The sequence below is a fragment of the Mauremys reevesii genome, linkage group 8 (assembly GCF_016161935.1).
Source record: "Mauremys reevesii isolate NIE-2019 linkage group 8, ASM1616193v1, whole genome shotgun sequence".
Lineage (NCBI taxonomy): Eukaryota > Metazoa > Chordata > Testudines > Geoemydidae > Mauremys > Mauremys reevesii.
Window position 1 is genome coordinate 55,999,082 of NC_052630.1, and position 26,100 is coordinate 56,025,181.

At 43.3% G+C, this 26,100-nt stretch overlaps 1 protein-coding gene across 2 annotated transcripts in view; it reads right to left on the reverse strand.

Annotated features, from left to right (window-relative positions):
- NIBAN1 (niban apoptosis regulator 1) overlaps positions 1–22,404 on the reverse strand; it is a 108,560-nt gene extending 86,156 nt beyond the window's left edge. The window contains exon 1 of one of the 2 annotated variants that reach the window (XM_039484644.1): positions 22,192–22,404. In XM_039484644.1, the coding sequence (XP_039340578.1) occupies positions 22,192–22,246 (55 nt within the window). In that variant the 5' untranslated portion in view covers positions 22,247–22,404. Of the gene's footprint in view, positions 1–11,471; positions 11,529–22,191 lie in introns of those variants that run through there. The other variant, XM_039484645.1, reaches the window with a different exon arrangement.
- Positions 22,405–26,100: the final 3,696 nt, after the last annotated feature.

Consider the following 26,100-nt stretch of genomic DNA (forward strand, 5'->3'; position numbering starts at 1 on the left):
TGCAGGTTGTTGCAGGGAAAGGTAATTTCTTTTTGATTTTTGTTTTTTTAAAAAAAACCTCTCTCTCTCTCCCCCTCCCCTCCTCCCCACCCCCCCACCCCCCCTTTGAAAACAACCACGTTTGCTGAATGCTGCTGCTGATAGCCCATTCCATTCATCACATCTCCCAACAGCGCTGCAAATGCTACAAATGGCCACACTGCGCAGCTAGCTGTGTGTGTGCCACACACACCAGCGCTGGCCCTGCACAGCTGGACGACCAGCGCTGCAACTACCAGCGCTGCAGATTTGTAAGTGTAGCCATACCCCTAGTCTATGAAAGAAGCTTATTGGAACAGTGAGCTTTACCTGTCTTCAGTTTCTTAAATGTATTAGGCTTAGACTTGCGTGTGTTTTATTTTGCTTGGTAATTTACTTTGTTCTGTCTGTTATTACTTAAAACCACTTAAATCCTACTTTTTATACTTAATAAAATCACTTTTGTTTATTAATTATCCCAGAGTAAATGATTAATACCTGGGGGAGCAAATAGCTGTGCATCTCTCTCTACCAGTGCTATAGAGGGTGGACAATTTATGAGTTTACCCCAGTGGTTCTCAAACTTTTGTATTGGTGACCCCTTTCACATAGCAAGCCTCTGAGTGTGACCCCCCCTTATAAATTAAAAACACATTTTTTATATATTTAACACCATTATAAATGCTGGAGGTGAAGCGGAGTTTGGGCTGGAGGTTGACATTTCGCTACCTCCCCCCATGTAATAACCTCACGACCCCCTGAGGGGTCCCAACCCCAGTTTGAGAACTACTGGTTTACCCTGTATAAGCTTTATACAGAGTAAAACTGATTTATTTGGTGTTTGGATCCCATTGGGAGCTGGGTGTCTGGGTGCTGGAAATAGGTGACCTGCTGAGCAGTTTTTGGTTAAAGTCTGCAGCTTTGGGGGTGTGGACAGACCTGGGTCCGTATTGAAGCAGACTAGCATGTCTGGCTCAACAAGGCAAGCTGGCAGTGGAAAACAGCTGGCAATTCCAGCACGTAGGGTGACAGCCTCAAGGGGGTCTCTGTCACCGAATCCATCACAGTGCCAATACGGGAGGGAAATAGAAGACTACTTCTTGGTGCCACGTATGCACACAAGGGCCATATTAGAGTTAGCTCACAGTCATCTGTTTGGGGGACATTTAGTAGCAGATAAGACCCTAGATAGAGTCCTAAGGAGGTTCTACTGGCTGGGGGTATGGGCGGAAGTCCAGCGCTATTGCACCTTCTGCCCACAGTGCCAGCTACATAGCTCTGGCCTCAGTTAAGGGCCTCATTGGTCCCCTTGCCTGTAACTGAAGTCCCTTTTGAAAGGCTAGCCATGGATCTAGTGGGCCCACTAGAAAAATTGGCCGGGGCCACCAAAGCATACTCGTCATCCTGGACTACGCTACATGGTACCCCGAAGCCATTCCTCTCAGAAACCCCACGTCCAAGGCAATCACAAAAGAACTGGTCCAGGTTTTTGCTAGGGTAGGCATCCATAAGGAGATCCTGACAGACCAAGGGACTCCCTTCATGTCGAGAGTAACGAAAGACTTATGTATCCTGCTCCATATCCAAGCCTTGCAGACCTCGGTCTATCATCCCCAAACAGATGGTCTGGTCAAGCGATTTAACCGCACTCTCAAGAGCATGATCCAAAAGGTGGTGGCCCAAGATGGAAAAGACTGGGATACCCTCCTACCGTACCTGATATTTGCGATATGAGAAGTTCCTCAGGCATCTATTGGATTCTCCCCCTTCGAGCTAATGTACAGACACCACCCACGTGGCATATTAGACATCATAAAGGAGGAATGGGAGGAACAACCCAACCTAGGGAAGAATCTCATCACACATGTGGCCCAGATGAGAGAATGAATGGCCCAAGTGACCACCATAGTACAAAAGCATTTGGAGAAAGCACAAGAAGCCTAGCAAACCTACTACAACCGTTGGGCAAAAACACTGAAATTTCAACCAGGAGAACAGGTGCTGGTACTGGTACCAGCAACAGAAAGCAAGCTCCTGTCCAGCTGGCGTGGCCCCTATGAGATTGTGGAAGCTATTGGGGAGGTGAATTATAAGGTGAAGGAGCCAGGCCCCCGAAGGCCAGAGCAGATCTACCACGTCAACTTACTGAAACCCTAGCTCAATCGGGAGATGTGCCTGGACATCCTGCCGGCTCCACCCCAGGCAGATGGCCCACAAGGGGCAGGTAAGGATATCCCCCGAATTAGCCCTAGAACAACAAACAGAGATGATCCAGTGGAAGCAAGACATGTTCTCCACACAACCAGGCTGTACGACACTGATCCAACACCACATCATCACCTGTCCCAGAGCAAGGATGATGATAAAACCATACTGCATATCAGAGGCAAAAGGAGAAGAAATTATGGCGGAAGTATTGAAGATGCTGGAACTCTGGGTGATTGAGGAATCCCACAGCCCGTGGTCCTGACCTATTATCTTGGCCTCCAAACCTGACACCACCCTGAGGTTTTGTAATGACTTCTGGAAATTAAACGAGGTATCCCAATTCGATGCCTACCCGAAACCACATATCAATGAGCTGGTGGATCAGTTAGGCAAGGCCCAATACTTGACCGTCTTGGACTTGACAAAAGGCTACTGGCAGATCCCCCTGGCTGAGGACGCCAAGGAAAAAAACTGCTTTCTCCACACCTGACTGCCTCTTCCAATATACCGTCCTCCCTTTCAGGCTCCAATGGGGCTCCTGAGACTTTCCAACAGTTGATGGACAGATTACTTCGACCCCATGCCAAGTATGCTGCCACCTATTTAGACGATGTAGTAATCCAGAGCCCTGACTGGGAGACGCACCTTGGGAAAGTGGAAGTGGTAGTAGATGCTCTTAGACAGGCCGGCCTCACCGCTAACCCATCCAAATGTGCAATAGGGCTAGCCAAGGCCAGATACCTCGGGTATGTAGTCGGAAAGGGCCTAGTGAAACCTCAATGGAACAAAGAGGAGGCAATACATGAATGGCCCCGACCGATCTGCAAGAAGTAAGTCAGAGCGTTCTTAGGGATAGTGGGGTACTATCACCAGTTCATCCCTCACTTTCCCCTGAGAGCAGCACCTCTGACAGACCTGATAAGAACTCAGGGCCCAGAGATAGTTAAGTGGACAGAGGCGGCAGAAGAAGCTTTCACAGACATGAGGATGGCCCTTTGCAATCATCCAGTGCTCATCACCCCAGATTTCAAGAAGGAATTCATTCTACAAACAGACGCCTCGGAGGTAGGTCTTGGGACTCTCCTTTCACAGATGCTGGGGGATGAGAAGCACCTGATCCTTTACCTCAGCCGGAAGCTCCTGCCCAGGGAGCAATGGTACACCTTAGTAGAAAAGGAATGCCTTGCGGTTAAATGGGCTATGGACATTCTACAGTTCTACCTACCTGAGCAGCAGTTGACCCTTGTGATAGACCACACCCCACTCCAATGGATACACACAAACAGAGAGAGGAATGCATGAGTGACTAGATGGTTCCTATCTCTACAACCTTTCCATTTCTGGATACAGCATAGAGCCGGACGTCAACACGGCAACACAGATGGCCTGTCATGACAACACTGTCTCTCATCCCAAGTAGCCCAACCCCATGGGGTTAAGGGAGGGGGGGCAGGAAGGGAGTGGGGAATGATATGTGATACAGCAAGGCCAGGGACCAGTGGGAGAGGGGAGATATATAAGCCCTAGGCTAATTAAGGCATGGTTCCCTGTAGACTTGGGAAGGTTCTACAGGTTAATTGGAGCACCTGTAGTCAGTTAAGGCCCTGTCAGGAACCTAATAAAAAAACCCTGCTTCATGCAGACAGGGTGGTGTGAGGAAGGAGAGAGGACTGGAGTTTGGAGGTGTGTTGCTGAGAATTGAAAGACCAGAGAACTGGAGGAAGGGAGACCCTGCTCCAGTGTCAAGGACCAAGGGTAACCCTACCCAAGGGGGAAGAGGGTAAGAAACCCACAGGGTTTGAGAGTGAGGTGCTCAGTGAGGAGCAAACTCAGACCCCTTCCCTGCTTCCCTCCTCTACCACCTTCCCAGGCCACTAGCAGGGCCCTTGGCACCCCAAAAGCAGGGACAAGGGGTGGCGTCCTAGCCCCGCCCCCACCAAGAAAAGCACGGGATCCACCATACCAACATCAGCCATTCTGCCACAAATATTAAAGAACTGGACTAGATTCATCCCTGTTCTAACTCCATTTATGACAACTGAGTTGCACTAGGGGTGAATTTGGCCTAATATTTTGTACCTAATTCTCTTGTGCTTTCAGGATTTAGCAAGGGAAAAACATCTTTAACAAAGTTACAGCCATATTTTTACCCAAACCAAGTCTGGTCTAGTGGCCTGAACACCATTCTAAAAGCCCCAAACTTTTGAGTTTTAATCCTAACACCCTCAATCGCCCTAAGCAAGTCACTTAGCCGCCCCACACCTTCATTTTCCTATGAAGCAGAAATTACAGCACTCACTCACCTTCATCACAAGGTATTTCATGCTTACCTAGTGACTTTGTAAAATGCTGTCAAGGTTACTCTGTGTTAGCAGTTTCTCTGTCTTTAGTGTAAATGTACATCTAGGCAGTTATTTGAAAATATCTAAGAGCCAAATTTTGCCCTTGTTATACTCTGTGCAACCCCATTAACAGCAACAGGACTGAACACAGGAATTTGCAACTGTGTACCCACACATCTAATGTAAATGGTCTGCACTAGAGTAAAATGGAACTTGCACTGGGTTGACTTACACCAGTAACTTACTGGAACTGGGCTCCAAGAATGTATCCAATAATCTAGGCAACTCTAATATGTTTTCAAATACTTTGCAAACAAAAAATTTGTTAAAGCACATGGTGTCCTCCCCATATATTTCCATATGAGAGTTGTGACTAATAATCCTTCTCCATTATTAAAGATTAAAATAATTGCCACTGAATACTGTGCTAGATCACTTCAGAGCATCAAGAGAGGAAGTGCCTAATGGTATGATTTCCCATTAACACGTGATTTGTTTATGCAATTTGAGATGCTGGAAACCAGATTAAAAATCATATTCTTCTAGTAAATAAGCTTTGATGGAGGCCTGGATGATTCAAGGACCAAGAATAGATTATAAACACCTTTAATCTTTAGCTAATATGTTCATATCAAGCCCATCTCAGTAAGGACTGAAAGTTATTACCATCTTGTGGCTTCTCAGTGGCCTACTGGTGGTCTTGTTTTAGAACATGGTGCATAGAGGCCTGCATCACAAAACTGGCACAAAATCTGCCTTCTTGTAGGTTACAACACAAGGTGAAGGTTACAATGAAGGTTACAATCAAGACAGCACTCACAAAAGAGTTCCCAATCTGACCTATACATTCTCCACACACACACACACACACACCCTAACATCAGCATGTCCTGCCCTCCCAACACTACATTTAAAGTCCTCGCTCCAAAGAACGGAGATACTAGAGCTTATCCTCAGAACTGGTGTAATAATTAGGCATAATGTATTTTTTCCAAATTGCTAGGCCATTTTAGCTGATGTTTCCCCAAAAAATTCAGTTTGAGGCAGACACCCGACAGAGAAAATTTCAGCCCAAATGGTTAGAGTTTGGTAAAGTTATCAGCAACCAAAAACAGGGTCTTACAATGGAAAGTGTCTAGCAACCTAAAATATACACAGTGCTAACTATAATACTGGATCAGTGAATATCTTATTATGAAAAATACTTATGATAATACTTCATTGAATATGCTTAAAAATACTGTGGTGTATTTTGTAAAAGTAATGATGTCTTAAGAATATGAAACCTCAGTACAGAGCTTTGCTATTACATTTTTTCCTTGAAGTGGAATGAAGCTACCTTTTCCTTTAGTGTGAATGGTCAGCTTTACAGAATAGCGAAGTGAGAATAATTAAAGTTCCGCTATGAGTTAAAACAAAAGCAAAAAAAGAGAAAAAAAAATTGTATTTCCATATATATATATTTAGAGGCTGATCCAGCAAGGAGCGCTGTGTGGGCAGCACCTGCAGAGCTGCTTGCAGAATTAGGTCTTCAGTCATCATCAGCGTAACTATGAAACACATTCTAGAATCACAAACAGCAACTGTGGTTTCGTACATAGGAAGAGAGAGATCACTTGCGAAACAAATTTTAGAACTTTACAAAGATAACCAATGAGATGGGTTTAAGAAGTGCTACTTTAAGGGACACAGATGAATTGGCTGTATTCTGAGCCAGAATTTTTGTTAGTGCTATCCTTTCTACCTTTTAAAGGATGGTATGCCTGCATGCCATTGAAGAGAATGCTGAATAACTCTTTGATGGGGATTACATTTCTTGTAATATTGCTAATGCATATAAAGCCAAATCCTCGGCTGGATTTTGCTAGTGTTTAGGTCTCAAAAGTAGCAGAGATTCTGTGTTGGTGCTGCTCAGAAAAACAAGTTATTTGAGATGCTCTGCAAGGGGTCCTTACAATCCCATATGCACCGAGGGCTTGCCTACACTTACCTGGGGATTGACACACGGCAATTAAAAGAACAGCTGGATTCAACTCTACCACGTATTACAAGATATTAACTCTTTCTAGGTTGTCACTGAGCTGAGTATATACTACACTACAGACAAGCATAATGGTTTGGTGGATCAAGCACTGGGTTGAAAGTCAGAAGATATGGGTACCATTCCTGGTTCTGGTACTGGGTCACCTTAGTCAAGTTACTTTACCTCTGTTCAGTCCAGCCTGAGGCCACACTGGAGGGGGAGGGGAGAGGAAGGGAAACCACTGTCCCTGCCAGTGCTGTAGAGAGCACTTATATTTGCAAGGCTGTCAGTTAACCAATGATTTCACTTACAGTACAAATCTTAAAAAGAAAAAACTCATAGGGCCAGTTCATGGCCTGCCCTTGCATGTACTGTATGTGCAAAGTGGGGGGGATGCAAAGAGCCTTCCTCTAATGTGGCTGACCCCTGTGTGAGGGCATAACTGCAAACACCCAAACACGGGGTTTTGCTTCTCCAAAGGGATGATGAGGAGTCAGGGCTTTTCTACTTAAGACTGTAAGCTCATTAAATCATGGACTGTCTCACTCTGTGCAGTGCTTAATATAAAGCTCTAGTCTTTATAGGGGCTTTTAGGTGCTACCATAGAAATAGATGTGATGCTGGTAGACCAAGCGCCAGCTCATATCAAGGCCACTAGTCCTCACTGACCACAGAGAACTGCGTAGCTGGGATGTAACATTTAAGCATTTGCTGGGTAACCATCAAAGTATTTGGTCTGAAATTGTAAACACAGTCAGAGAGAAGTATTAGTAAGTGTAAAAATCTAGTTTACACAGAGGTGTCCTCTCCTCTCCAGGGAAAAAAAAGGCCCACAGACACCAGACAAGCCAGTTTGGAACATCAGTGAACAAAAGACTTTGTGGATTATTTTCATCACATCCATGAAGAGGATACATGCACAAGTACTCATCCCATCTGCTTGAACTCTGGGGGAAGGGAATAAAAATCCTTGTCAAGAAAAAATTATCTCTATGCTGCTTGAACGGTGAGGGGCAAAGATTCACAAGCATAAGCAAGGGATCCCCAGCTGCTTAGCTTGGGTTAGCACTAGAGGACGTATAGAGCTTGCATATTACAGAAGCGTCAATTGTCTTTTGGAACCTAAGACTGTACATTTGTGTGTGTATGCTTACCTGCTTTAACCTTCTAAATAATTCTTATTTCTTAGTTAATAAATCTTTAGTTAATTATTATAGGGTTGGCTATTCTAGTGCTTGAGAAGTTCACACTCGATACTGGTTGGTGAAATCTAAATATAGAACTCACAACTAGTTTGGGATTTGTGCCCTGCTTCTTAACAGTCTGCCCTGAGGTTGGTACTCATGCTCATGAGCCATTCCAGACAGCTTGACATTAGGTATCAAACCCAGTTTTGAATTTCCCTTTCTAAAAGAGCTCTTGTTGCAGTGAAAGAGGATCAAGTTAGAAATCTGAATCTCCTTAGAAGCACTGTATAACTGATTTAGAATATAAGCCAGAGTACCTGAAATTTATTACTCTGACATCTGTCAGGTTTATGCAAAATGAGTTTGTGGTGTCAGCCCAATTTCAAATGGATAAGAGTTCACGCTGTAAACATCATTACCACCTCAGCTAGCATTGGTCACACTCTTCTTAGGCTATGGCTACACTTGCACTTCAAAGCGCTGCCGCGGCAGCGCTTTGAAGCGCTAAGTGTAGTCAAAGCGCCAGCGCTGGGAGAGAGCTCTCCCAGCGCTGTCCGTACTCCATCTCCCTGTGGGGAATAACGTACAGCGCTGGGAGCCATGCTCCCAGCGCTGGGGCTTTGAACACACTGGCACTTTGTAGCGCCGCAATTTGCAGCGCTGGAGAGGGTGTGTTTTCACACCCTGCTGCAGTGCTGCAAATTTGCAAGTGTAGCCATGGCCTTAGTTTTCTTAGCAGAGAAGCCAAAGATGGAATGAACAGAGACTGAACTGTCTGTCTTTTACAGGTGATCTGTCCAGGTCCAGCCTGAGGCCACACTGGAGGGGGAGGGGAGAGGAAGGGAAACCACTGTCCCTGCCAGTGCTGTAGAAAGCACTTATATTTGCAAGGCTGTCAGTTAACCAATGATTTCACTTACAGTACAAATCTTAAAAAGAAAAAAAACTCATAAGGCCAGATCATGGCCTGCCCTTGCATGTACTGTATGTGCAAAATGGGGAGAATGCAAAGAGCCTTCCTCTAACGTGGCTGACCCCTGTGTGAGGGCATAACTGCAAACCCCCAAACACATGGGCATTTGCTTCTCCAAAGGGCTGATGAGGAGTCAGGGCTTTGACCTTGCTCTAGGCAGCAAAACGGGCCAGCCACAGAGTAGAGTGCATACTGTACATGCACCTGCATAAAGGGTTGGCCCGTTCCTGTGCTGTCTGAGGGCTTGCTCTTGCCCCTATTAAAGTCAGCAACAACTCCCCATTGCCTATTGTGGGTGCAGAGATAGGCTTCAAAAAGATCCAGTAGTCACTGCCTGGAGCTCAGTGGCTTTAAACCTTCCCTCTACTTAGGCCTGTTCATTAATGACTCAATCTGGTCCGTAGTTTGAGAAGGAAGTAGTAGCTACATGAAAAACACTTGAATTATTTGGCACTGAACTGGGATTTTCTTAAGGCACAAAACACACTTGGTGCTTTATTGTGCACAAACCACAGAAGGCAGTCCTGGGACTTTTGTAAACCTAGTGTAACCCTCAGGAATCTCAGATTTTTCAATTCAAGGCATCAAAATAGACTAATCTTTGTAGGATTATTGGAAACAGTATGGAAAAGAGATTTTTTTTAAAAATTATATTGGCATCTTTCATTTTAAAGGAAAATAGACTGGTGAAAAGCCTCTTATTCTCTACTGATATGTGTGCACTTATTTTTTTGTAAGTTACTAGGCTAGTCATTTATAAAAGCAATTTTCAAATGTGCTTTTTAAAAATAATCTTTTGTTTTTATTATCTAATCAAGAGATACCAGAAGGATTCAGACTTGTTTAACTTCCTATATTCCCTCTTAGGTGCCAGCTGTCCCTCAAGTAATTCTTTTCCCAGTACCAAAAAATATAAACTGAATTATGCCCTTCAAAGCACTGCTAATGCCCAGTACTACGCAGGTTTGAAGATTTTTGTTGTTGGTGATGGCTGAAGATCAATCCTTAAGGCCTAGGGTACAACTGACGCCTTGTCACAAAATGAGATTGAGGTCTTAAAAATCTTTTAGGACTTAACCAGGTAATCAAGCCTACTGAGATCTTGGGAATCCTTGTGTAAAATTAAGCACATGCTGTTTGCAGAATCAAAGCCTGGGTTTTTTTATGTACAGTAGTGGTCAAAAACCTGGATACAGTTTTCACAAAAACGTTGACTAACTGCTCAATTTTTATTTCTTCCATAATATTTTACATTCTCTTCCTCTGCCCAGTGATAAAGACTGTTTCTCTGGTAACCGGTGCTAAGGTTATGGATGTGGCTGAGTTCCACTCACTCAAGACCAATTCCAGAGCCACTTATGACCCTGGTAGAGACTCTAGGAAAGTCAGGTACAAGAATATTACAGAATCCACTTTTAGGGCCTTCCCTCAATTGTTCATGTTTTCAGCTGAATGATTTTTTTAAAAATGAAAGTTTACAATCTTGCTCTATAGACAGTAAAGTCTTCCCAATAGTAACCAATGCTTAACTCCACCTTACATAAAGCAGTCTCTAGCCAAATAGCAGCAGCAAAGGTATGAATCATTTAATTACCCTCCTCCCAAACTTACCTTTAACTCAAGTGAGGTGGTGTTTAAGGAAAACTGCACCCATTTTGCTCCAAGCAATAATCTGAAAATGTAAGTGGCCAGAAATATTTCTCACCATGAATATACTAAAGCATGGTTTAAATGTAATTGTAACTGACACTTCTGAACTGAAGACAGCCATCTTGTTGTTAATGGCATTTGAAGCCAAAGGGGTTGCACCAGTGTAGCTGTGAGCTCAATTTGATCCGGTGTCTTGGTTACCCATAACATCAGCTAACATTATCACAGGGTTGAATTCTCCTCCAGTATAGATCCTTTGAAGTCAGTGGGGTTCTATCAGTGTATCCAAGAGAAGAACTTTGTCCATATGGTTTATATATTGTAATATAGTATTAGCATAATCATGCAGTTATGATTCAATCTTTGGCTCATTTACATCTACCTCATTTGGTGAACTGCTAAAACATTGTGTACTATTATGCTATTTATACAGATTGTAAACTCTTGTGGGCAGGAACCCTATCTTCACAGAAGCCTGCAAAACACCAGTACACCCATTCTCTTATAATACTACTACGTTTAAATACTGTAACCTCCATGTATTATGTAAACTTTATGTACTTTGTAAAATATCAGTTAGAAATACTCTTAAAGAAAGTTAGAAACTGGATTACAGATTCTTCCACTAAGCTCCCATGCCACAAATTTTACAAAGACAAGTTGCAAGATAGCCACTACTTTGCAGGATATCTGCCTACAGCCAAAGTTTCACAAAATGCAGCATGTAAGGATATATCCCTTTAAGCCATGCATAAGGCACAGACTTGTCCCCAGCCCACAAAGCGCCCACTGCCACACTCAAAGTCTCTTTTGAGGCATTATTGTATTTTCTAAACATAGGCAAATCACAAACAGTTCCTCAGCCCACCCTGAGCTACAGGTCCCACAGTATTTTCCCTCTTGTCTCTCCCAGTCCTTCCTGTTTAAGAGCTCACTGCAGGATTCTTCCATGCCCTTTTAACAATGCACTTTCTCCCAATAGGCCCTTTTCCCACTACCTTCCCTCCCAGAGATAGGGGAAGGCCAGCAGCCACTCCCAAGCAACCCATTCCCACTCTTAGCCCACCAACCTTATTGGCAGCCTGGCTCTTTATAGCCCCAGATGCTGGCCCACCATCTTAACTGGCCAAACTGGGAGCACCTGTTCTAGCACAGGGGTGATGGACCTGCTTCATTTAAAGGGGCCAGCCACCCTGTGACACCACCATACATCTGTATACATGAACCCCAGGACTGCTGGCAAAGTCAATCAGCATGCAGAACTTCTTACTGAGTGTAAAGCCTACTGGTGGAGTCAAGCCTGTAAGGCAGTATTGGATGTGTTCCTGTGCCTGGATTTACTAAGGTAATTTTTTATTACCTTATTACCTATTACTTCCTAGCAAATAGCATACAGCAGAACATAGCAGCGAAGGTTAAACTCAAAAACAAAATTAATCTGGAAATTTTAAGAACTTTGGGTGCAGATCTATAGACACTCAGTGCAACTCCCATGCAGCAATTGCAGTTGTGGGTCCATTGTCTCTGTTTATATTTTCTCTTTCCTCATCCATTGCCTAGGAGGCAATACTCAAGTGTTTTCTAGGATGCTCCTGCCTATCGAATATTCCTTTAAATCTTCCATTTTATTTTCCAAACTCAACCTCTGTAGCAACTTCCAAATTAGCACCTCTTTTCTTCCCAGAGAAGAATGGGCATTTTACTGTTCTTTGTTTAATTTTTGCATAAACATGAGAAGATGTGGATTGCTTTGGTGTAACAAAGCATACACTTTGCCACTGGACACTGATATCTTTGCAGTGTCCAGGGCCCAAACTCAAGTGCATCTTCCTGATGCCGTCCTGAAAGAAAAAGAGAGAGCTACAGATGAAAAGCGCTATATAGGAAATAAATATACATAGACAGCTCCACATATGTCACATTTTATACTATATCCTCAGTTACAACCCAGCTCACTTGCAAAAATTCAAGACGACTGATTCCCTAAACACTGCAATGCATAATTTGTACAGATTAAGAGAAAAAAATCTCATCAGAATTTGCCAGTCTTTTGCAAAATTCTGTTCTACTTGCAGACATACAGCAAGTTAGAAACTGAAAGTATGTATTACAGTTTAACAGAAAGTCAGATGTACAGTCTGAGAGCTACCCTGTAATCCCCTCCCACCAAAAAGGCCAAATTTTTCATAATCTATTCCAGTTCTCCAGTGTCCCTGTTAATGATTAAATTCAAACTGGCTCCTGCACTTCTTACAGCTGAATTCCACAGCTGCCTGTGTTCACCCTGCAAAAGCAGCCTTTCTTCAAGTTGCAAGGACCAACTTCTCTCCTCGATACCTAGGGGATTTGAGAGTATAACTTCAATAAATAAATTTCAGAGTGGTAGCCGTGTTAGTCTGTATCAGCAAAAACAACGAGGAGTCTTTGTGGCACCTTAGAGACTAACACATTTATTTGGGCATAAGCTTTCATGGGCTAAAGCCCACTTCATCAGATGCATGGAGGGAAAAATACAGTAAGCATAATATATATTACAGAACATGCAAAGATAGAAGTTGCCTTACCAAGTGGGAGGTCAGTGCTAACAAGTCAATTCAATTAAGGTGGAAGTGGCCTATTCTCAATAGTTGACAAGAAGGGGTGATTACCAAAGGACAAAAAATTACTTTTGTAGTGCTAACGAGGCCAATGCAATCAAGGTGGCCCATTTTCCAACAGCTTACGAGAAAGTATGAGTATCAGCAGAGGGAAAATTACTTTTTGTAGTGACCCTACACTCAGGTCCAATATACGCCCAAATAAATTTGTTAGTCTCTAAGGTGCCACAAAGACTCCTCGTTGTTTATTTTCCCCCTTCAATAAATGACTGATTTCCCTATTTCTTCCTTGTGAGTAAAGAGGAAAATAGGCCCCATCTAGTCTCTAAAACCCTCACACACAGAACATAGTTCTATTTGGAAGTTGAGGGTGTCCAACAACCCTCAGAAGTTAATTGTGTTTAATTAATCATTTAATGATTAATTAATCATCAATTGTAAATTACACTTTTATTAGTTACATACTAACCTTATAGACAAAAACAATTACTAGGAGCCCATTACAAACAGAAATAACTAATAGTTTTCACAGCTGAAAGATAATTAGCATTATAGGGAAGATTTGATAGTGAAGAGTCAAAAATGTGGTATTCTATATGGTTCATTACTTCATGCCAGATTCTACTCAGTTACAACTGTGCACCCACACTTCATTCCACGGACAGAATTTTCAGAAGGGCTTAGCACTAGAGCTGTTTAAAAAAATTCTTTTTTAAAAATACATAAAAAAGTATTTTGCAAAAAGTTTCATAAAAATGACCATCTGTCATTTTTTACCAGCTTTGCTGGTACTAACAATTGGTGGTAAATTTTAAGAAGAGCTCAGCTTACATTTAGAGTCAGCTCTGGGTGCTGAACTACTTTGAAAGTCTAGCCCCAATAGGGGGCTGGGTACTTGAAGTCTGCTCTTAAACCCTTTCAAAAATCTGGCCCTATAAAGCTGCATATGGATTACTGAGCAGAATTTGGCCCATTAACTCTAAATTGGGAAACTGGTAAGACTTGCCCGGTCATCTTGTGCATCCTCCAGCTATGTAGAATTGTTTCCTAGACATGACACAAGTATTTTTTCCTTGTTAATATTAAATGTCTCAAACAATAAGGCTTCTGCTACTTTCCTTTGAAATCTATGGCATGGTCTATTAGATCTTGCTATCAAGAAATTTTTCCTTAATGTCACCACATTACTTCTAGTTATACTCCCTAGTATCACCCTAAATAATGCCTTTCCCTGTTGGGTGTTGCACGCACTATTAGACAAATTATGTTACACACACCCAGCCACCACTACAAATGTAGTTCATGCTTAGTCAAGTTAGATTTATAAAATGTTATAATTTTTCCACATAAATCAATCCCTCCAGCTTCCTACTTATCATTGTCACTCTTTTCTAAACTACCTCCAGCTTGTTGACAACAATCTGCAATTCCTTCTTTTAGGGCCTGATCCAAGATCCATTGAAGTCAATAGAAAGACTTTAACTTCGGCAGGTTTTAGGTTAAGCCCTTAGCATTTACATTTCTTATATATTTGTCATTCTGACATCCTGGGGAACTTAAAGCTTTATTGAATTTTTAAAAATCAACTCTTTTAAACCTATAGTAAATTAAATACCCCCTTCCTGTGTGGAAGTAACAAGAAAACCCTACCAATTCCCAAGACTGTAAGCCATGGTAGTGCCCAAACTCAGCAGAGCAGTGTGAGGTATGGGGGAGCTGGATTCAAGGAAACCTGTAGATCTCCAACATTCTACAAGGTAAGGGGAAGTCAGGACCCCAGTGAGCTACTAACAAAGAAAGGCCCAAAAATACAGAGTTTAAGAAACAACAAAATGGACAAAGCCTTTACACAGAGGTTGCAACTACATATTTTCAACAAAAAAATCTTACAGTATTAAAGCCCTAAACCCTTAAAAATATCGAAGTGAACAGGTAAGTGAAGAGAGATAAATACCTAATTCCACTCTCAGTTCATATAATCTCTTAAGTGTACATGTGTACAGGAAGTGGTGTTGGCAGCTCAGCGGTGTTGCACTCTTCCTTCTGAGTCAGTACTGATCTAATACGTCAATAGACACTGTGCTGCTGGAGGTGCCATGTTTTAGATGGTTGTGTTCATTAAGGATCCTATGCCACTTTTTGTAAGATTAACATTGGTGTTAACCTTGATGTCTTGTCCAAATTCCAAATAGGGCAATACACATGCATACATACGTTCCACCTGCAGTCATAATTGGCTGTGATACACAGCCCTAACCCACTATCAAGTGTTGCTGTATGCTATTATACAGCTGCTGCTTTTCAGCCCAGAGATTACTACTTTTCAGTGAGAAAAATATTCCTTTGGAGAGAGATTTTCAAAATCACCTAGGGGATTTGGATGCCTGCACCAGGGACTAACCCACTCTGGTTTCAGGTCATCCACTACCACTCAGGTGATTCTGGGGCTCCCAGCAATTAGGTTTCTGAGACAACTTATCTGGCTAAATCACAACAGTCCAGAGTTAATCCAAAGGAAATGTAAATAACAGAATAAATAAAATAAATCTTCTACACTAGACAACTGCCAGATACAGCCCCTCTTCTTTTTAGGGTCTGCCTCTTCTTCAACAGTCCTTAGCCCATCTTTTCGGCTCAGCTTTCAGTCCTCCTGGGCTGGAATCAGTCTCTTTTCCCCCATTGTTGATGGGAATAAATGTACCCCCCTCAGAACATGGCAACATAAGGGACCTCACCTTCTATTGTGGGTTCCTAACTCGGTGTCCCTAGACAACTGGGATATCCACCCCTGTACTGCAAGCTGCCCTGTCTTTTCTTCCCTGGCCTTTTCCTATATGCTCAGCCTGGCCTTCTTACTGACCCTTTCCTGCCTATCCTCCTGCTCTTTAACAGAGCATCCCCTTCCAGGTTCACTCTCTCTGGGGTCTCCCTCACCAAACTCAAGTTGACCTTTTCATCTCCCTGAAGGCCTGGCTCTGACTCACATGCTCCCATCATATTCATCCTGGACTCATTCCCTTTCCCTGGGGTGTCAGACTACAGCTGGGCAAGTGTAGCTGAGCCCAAACCCTTTAAGAGAGCCAGTTGCCCTGTAAGAATACCCTATTCTCATCAATTTCAAATGGAAACTGAACAGCCGGATCTCTGAAGTGGCATTGAAAACTCTACTCTATACACTTCTGTTACTTTACCCTCACAAAATCCTGGTGAGTGAAGTCATTACTGCATGAAGCAAAATACTGAGATCCTCACATGAAAGGCCCTATACATATATTTTTTCCATATGCATCTTGTTAGACATTTGTGACCTTCTTTCCCTGACCCAGACTTCAGCATGGTGATCCAGGCCCTCATGGTTTTATGAAGAACAGGAGTACTTGTGGCACCTTAGAGACTAACAAATTTATTTCAGCATAAGCTTTCATGGGCTACAGCTCACTTCTTCAGAAGCATAGAGTGGAACACACAGACAGAAGATATTTATACATACAGAGAACATGAAAAGGTGGAAGTACGCATACCAACTGTAAGAGTCCAATCAATTGAGATGAGAGAGCTCTCCTGATTACATAATTAAAGCACCTCCAATGAGTAGCAGTAGCAATGTCAGCGGGAGAGTATCTCCCGCCGACATAGCACTGTCATACCAGCACTTCTGTCCGTATAACTTACGTCAGTCAGGGGTGTGTTTTTTTCACGCCTCTGAACGACATAAGATTTACCGACAAAAGTGATAGCATAGACATAGCCAAACTCTCCTTAAAATATTCTTCTTCCTGGAAGTTGCTATACTCTAGTACGCCCCTCAAATACACAAGGAACAAACAAAGCCCGGAACCGTGGAATCTACCAGATGTGTATATTTGTAAGCAAAGTAACCACATGATGTTACTGCATATCTCATTCATCCTTACCACACATCATATCAAGTAAAAATGTGAGACGGGGTTATCTTATTACCATGTTTGAACACAAAGCAGTGTAGATAAGCCCTTAGAGTCAGATCCCAAAGTCTTTACTTAGGGGCTCCTCTAAATGAAGACACTCAGAAAAATTAATCCAAATTAACTAAAGGTGTGAATTTAAAGTGGATTAGTTAAACTGCATTAAACCCCTCTGAGGACTCTCTCATTCAGAATTAAAGTGGTCTTAATTCAGTTTATCTTAATTCACTGTGAATTAAGTAAACTAAATTAAGGCCACTTTAATTCTGAACGAGAGTGTCCACAGAAGGGTATAATGCAGTTTTACTAATCCACTTCAAATTTACACTTGCAGTTAATTTGGATTAAGTTTCCTGACTGTCCATGTAGACAAATCTTTACTTAGTCAAACTGCCACTGACTTTAAAAGGGATGCAATAAAAATGGATAAGAACCTCAGGATTTTGTCTTTAGGTTTTAAACTCCTCAAAGCTGAGACTTCATCTTTTATCTGTCGAGAACCACGCACATTTGCCCATTATGGGCCAAATTCACTACTGGTGCAAAGGTCTGGCAAAGCCCCGTGCACTGGTTTAACCTCACATAGAATATAAGAACATAAGAAAGGTCAGGTCAGGTCCATCTAGCTCCAGCATCTAGCCCAGTCTCCGACAGTGGCCAATGCCAGGTGCCCCTGAGGGTGAAACTAACAGGCTATGAATGATGATCTCTCTCTGCCATCCATCTCCATCCCTCTGACGAACAGAGGCTAGGGGACACCCATTCACCATCCCACCCATAATAGCCATTTATGGACTTAGCCACCATGAATTTGCCATCTGTCACTCATACAACATAGGAGTTGTATGAGTGACAGATGAGTGGAGCTGCTACATCAGGGTACCGATGAACCACCTCAAAATACTAAACTGATCTCTGCACAGAAATTTATGGGGCTGGTATGGAAGGTCAGGAGCTGCAGATACTAATTAGGCCTGCAAGCTGGAATTGTAGCCTAGCTCCCTGACACCAATTTGGGCAGTTGTGGAAATGACATTCATAATTATTGAACATGGTACACTCCATCTACACAGAGCACCAGACACTGGGGCTTTACCCCAATGCAATGTTTCCCCCTTTCTAAGTTATTCCCATGCAATCTAAGATATGTAGCTGAATGCATTTTCTAAATAAAATAAGAAATATGAAGTACTATTGTTATGCCTGATCCTGCAAGACTACTCATGTGAATAGTTCCACTGAGGTAACATGAATAAGTGTTTGGGTTTATTGTTATTTAGAAATTCACATGCTACTGGCATATAGTTTTACTGACAAAAAAGAAACAACAACAAAAAAGGGGAAAAACAGCTGTCTCTTCTCATTTTGCTGTTATTTCTAAAGCCCTCCATTACCCTTGTTGTGAAAAACATTCAACTGACTTTCTAAAATTAAGCAAGATTGTTTTAATTGCTTGCCTTTCTAACATAAACACTAATTTATCCTCCTCCCTTTTCGAAAGAGAAGCATTGTCACATCCTCTCTGGTTTCTAGAAGAACTTGTCTCATGACCTCTACCAAAAGATAGCCATTGATAAACAAGGTCTGAATCTTGCAAACCCTCACCAAAGCCAACTGGAGTATTGTTTGGGGTGCACTTGTTGGACTGGGTCCTAAATAGGTATCAAGAATTAAAGACACTCTTCCATCTTCCTCCCCTCTCCCACTAAAAATAGTACTGTAGGCTGCTTTCTTCCCAAAATTAAAACAAATAAAAAATAAAAATCAACCATTATTCGTAGCAGGCGTTTGAAGCAGGGACTGTTTAGTTACACAAAGACCCTTTCCAATAGATCACAGTACACAGACTGAATGGATTATGGCCCGACACATTCTAAATAAATATTTACTTCTTAACTGTCTGGCAATGGCTCTCTCCATTCCCCTCACAGACAAGAGTGCCAAGAGCAGGAAATTGCAAAAGTTTTTGCTTTCATGCATCTAAAGGGCTAGTATAAAACAGTCGTCTTAGTATCTGCAGTAACTAGGTATTGGTCCTTTAAGAGACTCTCAACTCTCATCATCAGATTTCAATGACCAAGAAGCTGAGATACTGGCTTGAAGTTGAAAATTATACTGGGACAAATCTTGCCCTCTTGTCCTTCCCCACTGTATGAATGGCAGGAAGGGGAGCCAAGGAGGTGGAGCCTATTGACATGTTTCTCCTGGTTCTGTCCTGTGCTGAGTCTATCCTCCACAGTCTGAAGGAAACTAACAGCATACAGATCTCCCATGTAGGCTCCACAATTTGGCCCATCATTCTTCATCTGATAGTGATTTTTTCATTTTAAATCTTTCTAATTTGGGCAGACTCATGAAAGACATAGTTCCTCATTCATTTTCCATGAGGTTCCTAAAGGAGTGGCAGTTCTACATTCTTACTCCAGCACAGATCACACCACAAACAAAATAATGCAGTGAATGCCAACTAAAATAGTAAACATCACTGAGCAGTCAGACTGCATTTTGTACCAAAAAGGTTTCGACTCAGTTGGCCCTGAACCAGTAGGACTCATACTAGCCTCAATAGAAATTTTATCTCAGTACTGACTATATGATCCCCCCCACCACCTTTTTATACACATTTTGTTTAGCAAAAACAGATTTTCAGACATTAAATTGGTCACATAAACATCAGCTGTTACTACAGTGAGGGGGCATATATATATCTAGACAGATAGTAACAAAGGGTTTGACACCTTTTTATCTGTTTCCCTTTACAAGCAAATATATATATTCTGGAAAATTAAGCTGTCATTTTCTTTATCACTTTAACAATAAGCATATAAACACAAGTTTTGTAGCAGGTGTGACAATCCAGGTCCAGACACTCTAAGTGGAGAACAAGAGGGGTTGAACCCCAAGAATAAGCAGTTGAATCAACTGGTTGTATACAATGTTATTGTGTATAAATATACCTCAAGTAAGGTCTTTTAATAAAAACTTGGTCATTGGGGAAACATGTTTACAGACTATGGCTATGAATGTATGCTTGCATAAATGGCCAGGTCTACACGGCTACTTACTTCAGTATAACTGACATTGCTCAGGGGTGTGAATAAGCCACCCCTCTCAGCAACATAAGTTACATCAAACTAAAAGCAGGTGTGAATAGCTACTGCCTCTCACAGAATGGATTTATTATGCCCACCAGAGCGCTCTCTCCTGTCAATATAGAGCACCCATGTGGTGCTTCTAGTGCAGACTAGCCCTTTGCGTAGAACACTAATGGTAACTTGGGTGCAACTGCCACATCACTTCAGTGTTGGGAAGTAATCAGGCAAGGAGGGACATCTCACAGGCTAGTTGCTTCCCTTCCAACAACCTATTATGGCACAACACAGGGGAAGACAATAGTGGACTATTAAAGTTAATTGAAAGACATTGAAATGGAAAAGAAAATCCCAGTCTTGGATAACTAAGGAAGGAGGGAGTTTCCCCTGCTCTGTATAAACACAAATTACCATAGTCTGAAAGGCGAAAGGGGAATTTAGATAATATAGAAGTGTAAAGCCTGAGACTGCATCTTTATGTTTATTTTCTGTGTAACTTGTCTGTTTGCTTTTCCTTACTGTTTCACCTTTGAGTCTATGATTTCTCTATTAAACAAACTTTTATTTTACCCCAAACTGACCTCTGCTGTGCAAACTGTGGGGCGTGTGTTTGCCAAAGTGGACTGATAGGTGGGGAGAGGTTTCATTCCTTGAGGGATGATGAGCCGAAGTGGAAAAGTCTGAATGTCTGGTCATTAAGAACTCAGGGAAACAGATTTGGGGGAACTCTGGACCAGAACAGGAGTTGTTGAAGTCATTCTGCAAGGAATAATTAGGTTGGAGGAAGGCAGAGTTGAGCCCTTTATGCTTGTAGGCTGGCTACTGGTGTCAGAACTCTGAGCCACATAGGCATAGTATTAAGGTATCCAACATTACAAGGCAGGTGGTGACAGAACCCCTTACTGGTCTGGGTAACTCAAGTCCTTTCTGGATTATCTATCTAATCCAAAACCCAGAGGAAACTTTATTGGCTTCAAAGGACTTTGTAAAATTGGGCTCTTAGGGCCAGCATACAAAGCTGATAGTGCCATTTATAGGACCACAGAGTTGAGGTATTGACATCAGGTGGACACTCTTTCCAGTTTCAGGGAATTTTGGCCCTCTCTGATTTCATGTGTTTATTTTTAGGCAAAGCATGGCCAATCATTAAGAGTAAAAAAGCATTATTATTGACATGTGAAAAATCATTTGCTTTGAATCATGTTGGCCCTCTCTGAAGTGATCTGCCCCGTTCCTCAATTCAGCACATGGTTAAATGCTTTGCTGAAGTCCCACAACTTTAATGGGACCCAGACAGCATGGAAGATATTTTCAACAATGGGAAGATGGTATAGTTCACATACTTTCAATGTATAACTGATAATTATCCAGTCTCAACTGCCTGGTTTTATTGGGTTACCCCTAAAATTGAAAAGCCTCCATCTGGAGAGGGCGATGCAAGCAGATGTATTTACTTTTCAAAAACAAAAATATTTGCCTCCACCGGGTAAATTTCCTGCCCTGCTTCGCTCCCCCTTGCCGAGTTTGCCTAATTTATACACTAACTTCAGGCTGAGACTCTAGTTTACTGGGAGTCCCTCTGTAAAAGGGCACTAGCACACAAACCCACTCATTCAGTCCCCTGTCCCATTGCCAGGCAGAAAGGTCTGGGAGACACTCTGTCATGCAGTGACCTGCCACTCTAGCTGTTCTGCTTTCTGCACGTCTGGTCCTGGAGGCTCCTGAGAACAGGCTTTGCCTGATTCGTTGGCCGGCAGATACAGCAGGGTCGGTGCTCATTACAATAAGTTACCCAGAAATATCAACTTCTCCTGCCTACCTCTCAGATCTCTCCAGTGGTCACTGTCCTGTCTGCCCGCTGCCTTCACTTTCTACAAATCCCGAACACTGCTAGACTTTTAAGCAGCATCGTTTCTCCGCAAAGCAGCCAGCTTCTCCCCCTCCCCTTCTCCTCCCTCCCCGGATTAAAATTCAGATGCAAACGTGGTGGTGGCCGCTGCCTGCCTCCTGTCACTGGGTCTCAGGGAGCATCCAGCCTGGGAGGCAGCCACCCGCCAAATACTTTGCAACTTCAGAACCGCCCACGAATCGCCGCGTCCCCCTGCCTAACTTGTACCGACTGTCTGCGGGCCGGCAGGCAGCAGCGCCGTACGGTACCTCGGATGTAGCTGCATTTGCTCTCGTCCAGCTGGCTGGAGGCAGAGCCGCCCATGGCGCGGGCAGGGGCTACAGCGCCGGACACGGGCTGCGGGAGGGCGAGAGCGGCTCCGAGCGCTCCCGGGGCCGGTCTGCAGGAGAGGCGGCTGGCGTGGGGGAGCTGCGCGCCGCTTCGCAAGAGCCGCTCAGCCGGGCTGGCCGCTTCGGATCGGGGGGGTGTTTTTCTCTCTCCCTCCTCTTCAGTCGCAGCGCAAACTTCCTCCGAAAGGCACCGCCTCCTCCGCTCCCCGGGCGGGGCGGGGGAGCTCCGCTCGCCCCTGGGCTGGCTCCCCCCAGTCCTCACTCAGCCCTGTTCCCGCAGCGGGCTGCTCCCGCCCTTCTCCCGCCCTCCATTTCTTGCTGCCCCTTCAGGCTTCACGGTTCCTGCTCCCCCGCCCCTCCTGCGGCTTCCCCCGCCTGGGGCTGTCACAGTTCAGCGCCACTGCCCCCCCCAGGGAGCTCGGGGGTCCCCCTCTCCGGGGCCAGCCCCTTAGCGAGCCTCGGAGCGGAGCCCGCTAAGGGGGAAACAACTGCCGCCCGGCGCCAGGTAGCGGGGCCTTAGCCCGTGTGAAGCCGCACAGCGCAGCCACAAGCAGCTGTGGCCTCCCGCTCCCGCCACCCCCGTCACACGCTGCCTGGGTCAGAACAAGGGGAAACCCAACGATAATGTCACTCGGGAGACCCGCTTGCACCAGGTGAAGCTTCTCCTGCGTGGCAGGGGCAGCTCTAGCTTTTCTGCCGCCCCAAGCATGGCAGTGAGGCTGCCTTCCCGGGGACTGCGGGGGTCCCGCGCCTTCGGCGGCGCCTGCGGGAGGTCCACGGGTCCCGCGGATTCGGGGTACTGCCACCGAATTGCCCCTGAATTCGGATCGGCGGACCTCCCGCAGGCGCGCCCCCAAGGCAGCCTGGCTGCAGCCCTCACAGTAACCGGCAGGCGTGCGGCTTGCAGACCCAGGCTGCGTGGTGACTGAAGCTCCTCCAAACACTATATGTTCCCCACACAGGCGGTATCAGAGGAAAAGCCCCCGCACACGTTCCAAGGAATTTGGGGGGGGAACACACTATTTCAATTAATTCACCTTAATTCTGTGTATAAAGTGTATAATTTTATATGAAGTGAGTTCCTTTGAACAGAAACTAATTATGTATTGCACATTTCCAGTAACTGAAAATTGCATATTTTAGACATTTGAATACATTTGTTTTAACCATTCTACATTGATCACAAGCTCCAATTTTGTTTGAACAAATTAAGCCTACTTTTGTTCCACCAACTGTATTAATGCATTTGATACCTCAACAATTTTATATATTGCTATTTCATCATCAAAAGCAGGTTAAGAAATTTCTAGGGCTGTCAAGCAATTAAAAAAAATTATCGCGATTAATTGTGTGATAAAAAAAACTCAATTGTGCTGTTAATAATATAATACCATTTATTTAAATATTTGAATGTTTTCTACATTTTCAAATATATTCATTTAAATTACAACACTTTGATTATAAATTAAAATTTATATTTATTTTTAGTAAAAATATTTACACTGTAAAAAACAAAAGAAATAGTATTTTTCAATTCACCTAATACAAGTACTGTAGTGCAATCTCTTTATCATGAAAGTTAAACTTACAAATGTAGAATTAGGTACAAAAAAATAACTGCATTAAAAAATAAAACAATGTCAGACTTTAGAGTCTACAAGTTCACTCAGTCCTACTTCATCCAATCACTGTGACAAACAAGTTTGGTTACAATTTGCAGGATATGATGCTGCCCACTTCTTGTTTACAATGTCACCCATAGGCGCCAACTTTCCCTGGTGCCGGTGGGTGCTCGTGCCCCCCTGCCCCGGCCCCGTTCCGACTCTACCCTTTCCCCACCCCTGTCCCACCCCCATTCCAACCCTTTTCCCAAAGTCCTCGCCCCAACTCCACCTCCTCCCTGCCCCTATTGGACCTCTTCCCCAAATTCCTGCCCCAGCCCCGCCTCTTCCAGAAGCGCTCTGCATTCGCCCTCCCCCCCTCCCTCCCAGCACTTGCAGCCACGAAACAGCTGTTTCGTGGCACAAGCGCTGGGAGCTAGGGGGAAAAAGCGGGCATGCAGAGCAGCGCACCCACCAATTTTTCCCTGTGGGTGCTCCAGCCCTGGAGCACCCACGGAGTCAGCACCTGTGATGTCACCTGAAAGTGAGAACAGGTGTACACATAGAACTGTTGTAGCCGGCGTTGCAAGATGCACCAAAGATTCATATGTTCCTTCATGCTTCAACCAGCATTTCAGAGGACATGCGTCCATGCTGATGATGGATTCTGCTCGATAACGATCCAAAGCAGTGCGGACTGATGCATGTTAATTGTCGGCATCTGACTCAGAAGCCACCAGCAGAAGGTTGATTTTCTTTTTTGATGGTTCAGGTTCTGTAGTTTCCGCATCGAAGTTCTGAAAGCATGCTCCACACCTCGTCCCTCTCAGATTTTGGAAGGCACTTCAAATTCTTAAACCTTGGGTCAAGTGGCTTAGCTATTTTTAGAAATCTCACATTGGTACCTTCTTTGCATTTTGTCAAATCTGCTGTGAAAGTGTTCTTAAAATGAACATGTGCTGAGTCATCATCTGAGACGGCTATAACATGAAATATATGGCAGAATGCGGGTAAAACAAAACAGGACAATTCTCCCCTAAGGAGTTCAGTCACAAATTAAATTAACACATTCTTTTTTTAACCAGTATCATCAGCTTGGAAGCATGTTCTCTGGAATGGTGGCCAAAGCATGAAGGGGCATACGAATGTTTAGCATATCTGGCACGTAAATGCCTTGCAATGCCAGTTACAAAAGTGCCATGCGAACACCTGGTCTCACTTTCAGGTGACATTGTAAATAAGAAGTGGGCAGCAGTATCGCCCGTAAATGTAAACAAACTTGTTTGTCTTAGCAATTGACTGAACAAGAAGTAGGACTAAGTGGATTTATAGACTCTAAAGCAGTGGTTCTCAAACTGTGGGTTGGGACTCCAAAATGGGTTGCAACCCCATTTTAATGGGGTCGCCTGGACTGGCGTTAGATTTGGTGGGGCTTGGGCTTGGGCTTTGCCCACCCACTTGGGTGGCAGGGCTCAGGCAGGCTCAGGCTTCGGTCCCCCCTCCTGGGATCATGTAGTAATTTTTGTTGTCAGAAGGGGGTCACGGTGCAATGAAGTTTGAGAACCACTGCCCTAAAGTTTTACATTGTTTTGTTTTTGAGTGCAGTTATGTAACAAAAAAAAAATCTACATTTGTAAGTTACACTTTCAGGATAATGAGATTGCACTACAGTAGTATGTGGTAAACTGAAAAATACTATTTCTTTTGTTTATCATTTTTACAGTGCAAAAATTTGTAATAAAAAATAATAATATAAAGTGTGCGCCGTATACTTTGTATTCTGTGTTGCAATAGAAATCAATATATTTGAAAATGTAGGAAAACATCCAAAATATTTAATACATTTCAGTTGGTATTCTATTGTTTAACAGTGTAATTAATCAATTAATTTTTTTAACTGTGATTAATTTTTTTAGTTAATCGCATGTTAACTGCGATTAATCAACAGCCCTAGAAATTTCACATCCAAGCTGACAAGTTTTTAAATTAATAATCAGCTTGATACAATTTGAAACAGCCAAAAAGATTAAAAAAAAATTATACAATATTAATTAAGTATTGTGCTAAACAACCTTTGGTAAGCAGACAAATAAAGCTTACTTAAGGCAGTTGATCAATATTAATTTGCTGATGAATGCCACTTTTATACTGAAATGAGGCAATTGTTTAACTGTTCTAGCAAGGAGACTGGATGCATGCAGTGCCTTAATAAAGACTGGCTCTCATA